Below are 9,906 nucleotides of genomic sequence, written 5' to 3'. Positions count from 1 at the left end.
GACTAGGCTGGTGGGGGGGGCAGTTGGGGACAACCATGCCAGCAGGGGAGGCAGTAAGGGATGACCTAGCTGGCATGGAGGGGGCAGGTGGGCGTGACCTGGCCAGCAGCTTGAGGCAGTTAGGGATGACCAGGCTGGCACACAGAGGCAGTGAGGGGCGATTAGGCTGTCGGCGGGGGTGCAGTTAGGGGCAATTAGGCATTCAGGCAGGTGAGCGATTAGGAGCCAGTGGTCCAGGATTGTGAGAGGGATGTCCAACTGCTGGTTTAAGCCGATCCCCAGGACTGGGTCTAAAACGGCAGTCGGACATCCCCCAAGGGGTCCCAGATTGGAGAGGGTGCAGGCTTGACTGAGGGGATCCCCCGTGCACAAATTTCATGCACCAGGCCTCTAGTCTTGTAATGAAAGCCCAGTGTAAGACCCTTGATCATGTTCTGTACATGATGCAGATATAATTATGAATGGTGGCCAATTCCTACATCCCCACCATTTGTCAACCCAGAACCTCTTTTCTTTCCAGGGAAACTGAGTTCTATGTTGATGTGTTTGAAGTCCATCTGCAGGGTGCCTTTGCATCCGTTCGGAATGCTGTCAATATTTTCTGGAAAGGTGATAGTACGATTGCTGAGAATGATCTTATTCTTGCAGGAAATGCAGTAAAGAGCTCAAAGTCTTTTACAACAAGATAGTTTATGTATTCTTGAGTAATCCTATATAATAAATGGGTAATATGCAGGGGGGGGCACATAGGGGTGACCAGGTCACCAGGGAGGGCAGTTAGGGGCAATCAGGCCGCATGCAGAGGCAGTGAGGGGTGATCAGGCTGGCGGGGTGGGGGGGCGTTTATTGACCGAACGGTGGAAATACTGGTCACTTTGACATGCATTGAATAGGCAGGCAGGCAGAGTGGTTAGGGGCAATCAGGAAGGCAGCCCGGAGAGCGGTTAGGAGCCAGCTGTCCTGGATTGTGAGAGGGATGTCCGACTGCTGGTTTAGGATGACAGTTGGAAATCCCCTGAGGGATCCCAGATTGCGAGAGTGCACAGGCTGGGCTGAGGGCATCCATCCCCCATGCAAGAATTTCCTGCACTGGGCCTCTAGTAAGTAAGTAAATAAATAAGCATGAGAATCTAAAAATATCACCCCTCCCCAAAGCTACAGGCCCAGCTCTCTCCAAAATTTTCTCTGTCCACTGAAGAGGCATTAATTAGGCGGCAGATAAGGAATGGAATTATGTAAAGTGGGCAAGGAACAGATAGGACATAGGGAAATGGGGCCAATGATAATTGAAGGATTTAGAGTCTGATTTTTCTCATTCTTCCATACCTCCCAGAAAAATACTAGAACCCCAAACAGCCTACTTGGGCATTAAGATTGGGCTGGGAGTGCTCCAGAGGAGATCAATGCTAGTCTCTTGTTCAGCTCGCAAGAGAAGGTAGCCTATTAAGCGAAAGGAAAACCAGACTTAGGTCAAAATATCACAGCTCTGGTCTTAGCTCTGCCCATAGCTATGTAATGTGTGAAACTCGTTCAAGTTTTCCAGATCTGTGATTCCCTTTCTGCCAAAGTTGTGGGTTAGAAGAGATAAATTTAAAGGCTCTCTCAGCACTAAAATTGACTTTGAGTCTGGGGGCACATACAAAGCAGAGCAGAAACTTTATTAAAAATGTCAAACACATCCATAGGAACCTTCTGTTCTTCAATTCTCCACATGCTCATCAACTCATGACCAGCATTCAGAGGCTTCCAGTCCAAAGAGTTGTCCTGTGACTCCACACAGATGTCTCCCCAGGAACATTGTCAAGCCATTATAGCAATTGCAGCAGCAATAGCCCAAACTTCCCAACTGAAATGGGAAGCCAGGTGGTGGCCCCATTTTCAACCTTTCAGGATTGAATGAGAGATTGGTATGGACACATTTCCTTTACCCACATGGGTCCACTTGTGAACATCCCAGACATTAGCCCACAGTGAGGTACAGATGTACAGCCTTTGACCTCCAAAGTTGAGTCGATGTCTCCTATGGAACAAGGAAGGATGGGGAGACACACAGATGTTTTAGAAAACCAGAGAGGAATCCAGTCCCTCCTCATTCCTGGATCCCTGAGTGTCAGAACCTCTTGGGATCCACTCAGATGTCTAGTTTTCCAGTCTCTGAATCCATCAGATGTTCAGTTTACCTCCAGCAACCCGAAGTTTTCCTTGATAGCATTGAGTTGTATCAATGGGACAGGGAAGAGAAGGTGCACTCGAACAGGCCCCAAAAGCTAAACAGGTTGGACAGTGGAAGGTTGTTGACATATTGGCAGCTGGAGGGGGAAAGAGAGGAACAATTTAAGAGTATGTCCTGCTTTTGGAGTTCTCTCCTTGCTACCTTGTCTTCCCCAAGTCTTTCTAATCAAGGCCTATTACTGCCACCTCCCCCCTCTTTCCCAACTGATTTTCTTGGCTGTCAGAACCCCATCCAACATGACTTTCAAACTCTGTGCTTAGTTCCATCTAGGATCATTGTCTAGAAGGAGAGAGACATGTAAATAATTCAATACAACTCAGTAGGCACTGTGTCTCAGGTATAAGAGCAAAAAACTAAAGGAAGGCCAAACTACCTAAATGAATTTGGTGTTTTCAGGGAGTAGATATCTGAGTTGAGATGATGAATAGAGGTTAGCTTTGTGAAAATGGGGGGTTTGATGAGGTAGCAAAGGAAACAGTAAGGACAAAGTCCTGGAGCTGTGAGTCAACTTGGTGAATATGGGAAATTGTAAGCAATTGCAGTGTTGATATTCAACTGCGAGGCACTGGTAGGGCTGGACTGGCTTTTATAACCGTGTCCATTCTGATTGGCCAGTACCATTGTCAACTATTTTGAATACCAGCCTCAGGTAGAATACAATAGATAAGAGAGGGAAGAGAAAGTAGTGAGCTGAAAAGATAGGCCAAAGGGGGCAGCAGGCTATGATCAGGTGGCATCCGGGAAGCAATAATTGTTAGGTTAACGCCATCACCTTGTTCAGAGATCTTCACCGACATCTTGTTTAATGACACAAAACCCAAGGTATATCCCAGCCTTCACTGATATTCCTCTCTTCTGAGCAGCGTTGAGACCCCAAGGTAGAAAAAGAAAGATAAGCAGAAGGTCTGAAGTCCTTTTATGTGTGGCCCGCTCGGACTTAAGCCAAGTACGAACACAAAAAGAGGTGTCGGGTGAGTGGGTGGTTAGGTGTGATGCCAGGGGCACACTGTGGAGAGCATCCTATCTAATAAAAGACAAAAAGGTTAATTGACCGTACATTCGCTACACTTCCCATTGGCTAATCAGGGTGATATGCAAATTAACCACCAACAAACATGGCGGCTAATTTGCATATGTAGGTGCCAAGCTACGAGCGAAGCCTGCTGGTCCTGGGCAGATGCAGCGAGCGAAGGCCGGTGTGGCAACCGAAGAGCAAAGCCCGAAAAGAGCTAAGCCCCTCACCTGCCGCACCGGCCCAGCTCCTGGGGCTCGCTTGGCAGGCACAGAGCTTAGCGCAGAACACACTGTGCAGTCCCTGCCACCTGGGCCCGTTAGGCCGGCGCAGAGCTAAGTGCTGTGCCTGCTGCGCCGGCTCATCCACTGGTGCAGAGCTAAGCACTGAGTCCGCTGTGCTTGCTCAGCCCCTGGCGCAGATCTAAGCGCTGAGCATGCTGCGCTGGCTCCGCCTCTGGGGCCCGTGAGGCCGATGCAGAGCTAAGCGCTGAGCCCGCCACGCCAGCCCCTCCCGGGGAAGAGCGAAGGCCTGGGTTCCGTGAGCCAGAGGAAAATTGGTGCCAGCAGCCAGTGGAAGGGGCCCGCGAGGGTCCCCAGACTGCGAGAAGGCACAGGCTGGGCTGAGGGACCACCCGAGTGCACAAATTTTTGTGCACCGGGCCTCTAGTACAATCATATAACGACTACGCTGGACTCCTGAAATGAATACAAAACAACGCTGAATGCAAACTGCATTGAAAAACACACAAACAATGATAAGCTGTGGGGAGAAAAGGACAAGAAGGTGAAAGACCTACACTGCCTTCCGGGTTGACCACCTTTCCCTCTCCCCTCCCAAGGTACCTGGGATCACCTCTGGATTCCATATCTCAGGGATGTTCTCTCTGCTGTTGCAGAAGGAGTGCTCACAGTAGCTGCTGTAGGAGACCACAATTATGCCAGGCAGTGAGGAGTGCTGGACCAACGTTATGGAGGGTATCCTTTTGGAGGTGCAGCCCTTCATGGCAAGAAGTGCCATCTTGGCCCCTGTTAGGAGCGCAGAGAGATTGAAGGGGGATGGCGGGCCTCACCTTTGGCCTTGGGGAGAGTGGTACAGCACTGACACAGATGCTATCACCTTCCTCCCATTCAACCTGACTGCCCCTTCTCATTTTACCGGTAGCTGCTGTAGGAGACCACAATTATGCCAGGCAGTGAGGAGTGCTGGACCAACGTTATGGAGGGTATCCTTTTGGAGGTGCAGCCCTTCATGGCAAGAAGTGCCATCTTGGCCCCTGTTAGGAGCGCAGAGAGATTGAAGGGGGATGGCGGGCCTCACCTTTGGCCTTGGGGAGAGTGGTACAGCACTGACACAGATGCTATCACCTTCCACCCATTCAACCTGACCGGCCCTTCTCATTTTACCGGATTAGACCATCATCAGGGATTCCTGGCACAGCGCCCCATTGTCACAAGTCTCAACTCTCAGTCCCCATGGGCCAGACCCCAGCAGCAAGCTAACCTACCAGTCAGAGCATCTGCCCCCTGGTGGTCAGTGCACATCATAGTGATTGTATGCATATCATTTGCATATTATGTTTTGATTGGTTGACTGGACGATTGGACACTTAGCATATTGGGCTTTTATTATATAGGATGGTGAACTGTTAGTACTTCCACTAGGACTGTGTGAGATTCTTTGAGGTCAAATTCTTACCAGAATGATGGGCACTGTGTTAATATTACAGCTCACGCCTGGTGGATGTGGCTCAGTGGTTGAGCATGGACCTATGAACAAGAAGGTCATGGTCGGATTCCGGTTCAGGGCACATGCCCTGGTTTTAGGCTTGACCCCCACTGGGGGGCATACAGGAGACAGCCTGATTAATGATTCTCGCTCCTGGTTCATAGGTCGACACTCAACCTATGCAGAGGCAGAGGGGAGGAGAGAGAGAAAGGAGAGAGAAGTCAGTTTTTTCCTTTTTCTCTTTTCAATCTGGGGTCTGGGAGCAGAAACAATGAGTCATAACAGACTTCTAGGAGGAGGGTAGAGGTCTGCAGGTTGCCAAACAAGTGAACCATTGACCCCACTAATTTTTTTAAATAAAATTTTATTTATTGATTTTGAGAGAGAGAGAGAGAGAGGGAGAGAGAGAGAGAGAGACAAAGAGAGAGAGAGAGAGAGAGAGAGAGAGGTGTGGATCTGTTGTTCCACTTATTTATGCATTCATTGGTTGAGTCTTGTATGTGCCCTTGGGGTATAGGGAAGATGCTCTACCTACTGAGCTACCTACCTGGACAGGACTGACCCCACTTTTTCCATAGTCCTGGTAGGATTGTGAAGGAAATAGCCATGTTGTTCTGATCACCTCCTTGTCACACCATTGGTGAGGGAGGGACACCACACCTTACATAGTATAAGATGACCCCATGCACAGCACCCACCACTGCACAGACCAGATGGACAGCAGTATCTAACACATGTATTCATAGCCCAGGGGAGGAGGCCATCGCACCCCACCCAGGCCCACCCGGGGTGCACTCAGGAGCAGAGCAAGTAAGCTGGGGCTGGAGGAGGCAGGCTTGGAACAACAAGGGAGGAGGTGTGCCCAGTTCTCTTAGCTTGATAGGAAATGATGAACATTCATGAGGGTGATGCAGGAAGTAAATAGATAAACCCCAGGAGAGATGCCTAGGGCTTTGTGGTTAGTATTAAGAACCTTCAAGGCCTGGAAGAGAAAAAACACAATGTCCATCTCTCCGTCTGACTGAGTAATGATCCAGATCGTGGGACCCAGTGAAAGTACCCAAGAACCTTCCCTTTAGTCTTGTTTCTCATCTTGCTTTATCAAAGTATAATTTACATATCACAAAATCCACCTGTTTGATGTATACAGAACATTGTAGAAAGAAATGGAAAAAGTCCTAAATCAGTGGAAAGATATCCATGTGTGTGGTGAGCAGACAACACTGTTGAGATGCCAGTACCCCCCAAATTGATCTTACTTCTGCCCTTTCCTCTCTTTTCCTTCTAGTACTTTCATTATGTGTATGTTGTTCTATTGATAGTGTCCGGCAGGTCTTTGATGTTCTGTTCATTTCTCTTCCTTCTTCTTTTCAGATTGGATACTGTTATTCACTTATCAAATTTGCCAACATTTTTTTTTTTTGCTAGTTCAGATCTGCTTTTGAGTCCCTCTAGTGAGTTTTTAATTTTCATCATCCTACTTTTAAACTCCAAAATTTCCATTTGGTCCTTTGAACATTTTTTTTATCTTCACCTAGGGATATGTTTATTGATTTTAGAGAGAAAGCGAGAGAGAGAGAGAGAAAGAGAGAGAGAGAAACATTAATGTGAGAACATCAATCATCGATTAAACCCCCAACTTTGGTATGTGCCCTGATCAGAAATCAAACCTGCAACCTTTCGGTGTATGGGGACAATGGTCCAACCAACTGAGCCACACTGGCCAGGGAACTTTTAATTATTAACATATGTTTTCTGGTTTGAATCTGGTAACAAAACTATGGATCAAAATTAGTGGTGTTTTCATTTTATAGATGACAAGACAGGGCCAGAGCAGTTAAAACCGTTCCCCAAAGTTGTCCTAGCCAGAAAATGCACGAAGCAGGCCTGGATTTTAGGGTTCCTGACCAGGCTGTCAATAGGAGGACCCCCCTCCTCACAGGGCACAGGGAGAGACCCCCCATAAAGCCAGGGGAGGGGATACCATGTGGGCCTCTCTCAAGTCCACTGTAAAATTCGAAACCACCTTTAGGAATGGCTTCCCAGTTTTTTATTTTCATTCAGTTATTTATTGTGGAGACATTTTATAATATTTTATTTGAGCTGAATTAACAACATATGCTGGGGAGCAAGATCGCAAATGTGTCCACCTCCCAGTTTTTTTGAACAGCTTTGTAGTAATAGAATTCACATGTCACACAATTTATTCATTTAAGGCGTACAATTCAATGGTCTTTGGTCTATTCATAGTTGTGCAGTCATCATCACAATCAATTTTAGAATTGCTCCATTAGCTGCAAGAGAAAGCCACTGCCCATCATTAGTTCTCCACTTCCCCCCTTCCAGGCTTTGGCAAGCACTGATTGACTTTGTCTTTATAGACTTGCCTATTTTGGACATTTTATATATAAATGGAATCATAGCACATGTTGCATTGGTGCCTGTTTTCTTTCACTTAGCGTATGTCTTCAAGTTTTATTCATGTGGTATGTATGATTATGTCATTTAAAAATATATTTTATTGATTTTTTTAGAGAGAAAGAGGAAGAGAAAGGGAGAGAGAGAGAAACATTGATAGAAGAAACACCCATTGGCTGCCTGCTGCATGCTCCCTACTGGGGATTGAACCGGGAACTTGGGTATGTGCCCTGACTGGGAATCGAATCAGCAATCTTTAGTTGCATGGATGATGCCCAAACCAACTGAGATACACTGGCCAGGGCCTTTTATTATTTTTATTTTTCTAAATAATGTATTTTTATTGATTTGAGGGAGAAAGGGAGAGGGAGAGAGAGATAGAAACATCAACGATGGGAGAGACTTATTGATTGGCTTCCTCCTACATACCCCCTATTGGGGATCAAGCCTGCAACCCGGAATGTGCCCTGACTGGCAATCGAACCTTGACCTCCTGGTTCATAGGTTTATGCTCAACAACCGAGCCATGCCAGCCAGGCTCTTTTTAATTTTTAAATTATGAAATAATATTCCATTGTATGGATATACCACTGTTAATTTCCCCACCAGATCTCCCCAGTTCTTAGCACAGAGCTCCTAAATACCTGGGAATGCTCTGGGTGATGGGAATATGTTTTGTTTTACTCGGTGGTGCTTGGTGGGCTCCTGAGTGAGGAATGGTCACCAGAAAGAGCAAGCCATGATTAGAGGCTTGGAATCATCAGCCCCAACCCCAATCTCCAGGAAGGGGAGAGGGCCTGGAAATGGAATGTATGATGGATCATGCCTATATGTGGTGCAGCCTCCATAAAAGTCCCAAAAGTACAGGGTTTGGGGAGCTTCTGGGTGGTGAACATATGTTAGGGCTGGGAGAATGTCTCACTGAGAGAGGGCATGGAAGCCCCGCACTTTCTCTCATAAACCCCATGTATTCCATTTGGATTTTCCTCTGTATCCTTTATCATATCCATTTTGTTAATTTTATTTTTTATTTTTGTTGTTGTTGTTAATCTTCACCCGAGGATATTTTCCCATTGATTTATAGGGAGAGTTCAAGAGAGAGGGAAAGACAGAAACATCGATGTGAGAGAAACACATCAATTGGTTGCCTCCTGAAGGAGCCTTGTTAGGGATCAGGCTGGGGAGAAGCTTGCAACCAAGGTACGTGCCTTTAACCGGAATCAAACCAAGGACCCTTTGGTCTGTAGGCCAATGCTTTATCCACGAGCCAAACTCGCTAGGGCCATCATATCCTTTTTATAATAAACTTGTAAATGTTAGTAAACTGCTTCCCCAAGTTCTGTGAGCTGCTCTAGCAAATAACTTAAACCCAGCCAGGGGTCATGGGAACCTCTGATTTATAGCCTATTGGCCAGAAGCACAGGTGACCACCTGGGCTTGTGATTGGCATCTGAAGTCTTGAGGGACTGAGCCCTTAACCTTTGGAATCTGATACTATGCCCAAGTAGCTAGTGTCAGTTTGAAGTTAAATTAAAGGACACTCGACCAGTGTTATAGAATTGTTTGGTATGAGAAAACCTTTACAGTTCTGGTGTTGAAAGTACTATGAGTGGGGTAGTTGTGTGAGAGTAAGGGAGAAATAGAGGAGAAAGACTAAGTTTTTCCTACTAACCTGAGTATATATGTACAAGTGGGATTTTCGGGCTATATAGTAAGTCTACATTTATTCGTCTTTTTAAATTTTAAAACATTTTTATCGATTTCAGAGAAAGGAAAGGAGAGGGAGAGAGAGACACAAACATCAATGCTGAGAGAGAATCATTGATCGGCTGCCTCCTGCACACCCCATACTGGGGATCAAACCTGCAACCTTTGCATGTGCCCTGACTGGGAATCGAACCGTGACCTCGTGGTTCACAGATTGATGTTCCACCACCGAGCCACCTCAGCTGGGCTAGGTCTTCTTTAATATCTTTCAACCATGTGTTGTAGTTTGCAGTGTATATTTTTAAATTTCTTTTGCTAGATCCATTCCTAAGTATTTTATTCTTTGTTCACTATGGTAAACAAATGGCCCATGGATTCACACCAGGGTGAGGTGGCTTTCACAGAGCACCTGCTGTCTGTAGAGTCGCCACACCAGCTCAAAGCTCTGAATATATAGAACTCACATTGTCCTGAGAGAAAGGGATTGTGATGTGCATTTTGCAAGTTAGGAAACTGAGGCTCCGAGGAAGGGAAGTATTTCATCACAAGTAAATGAGGGCTCTAGGCCTTTCTGGTCTAAAAAAACGAGCCAGTTCAAGTTTCCAGTGTTATTGAACTTTGAGCCAGGGTAGGGAAGCCTTTTGGAGGAGATAAATATGGTCACGTGTGAATGTGGCAGGGAAACTCCCACTCTGAGAATGTCCCGGAGGCTGGGTGGTTTTATTTCTTTAGTTATTAAAAAATGTTTCTTGGTTAATCCTCCCCCAAGGATATTTTTCCATTGATTTTTAGAGAGAGTGGAAGGGAG

General features: G+C 46.4%; 1 protein-coding gene across 1 annotated transcript in view; it reads right to left on the bottom strand.

Annotated features, from left to right (window-relative positions):
- Positions 1-4,090: 4,090 nt before the first annotated feature.
- Positions 4,091-9,906, bottom strand: part of TEX101 (testis expressed 101) — a gene marked incomplete at its 3' end in the record, with an annotated part of 29,805 nt that continues 23,989 nt past the window's right edge. The window contains exon 8 of the mRNA XM_014545074.1: positions 4,091-4,273. Coding sequence (XP_014400560.1) covers positions 4,091-4,273 — 183 coding nt within the window. The remainder of the gene's footprint in view (positions 4,274-9,906) is intronic.

This window comes from Myotis brandtii, unplaced genomic scaffold, assembly GCF_000412655.1.
Source record: "Myotis brandtii unplaced genomic scaffold, ASM41265v1 scaffold396, whole genome shotgun sequence".
Taxonomy (NCBI): Eukaryota; Metazoa; Chordata; class Mammalia; order Chiroptera; family Vespertilionidae; genus Myotis; species Myotis brandtii.
Note: the sequence above shows the minus strand (reverse complement) of the source record. Positions and strands in the feature narration are given on the sequence as shown.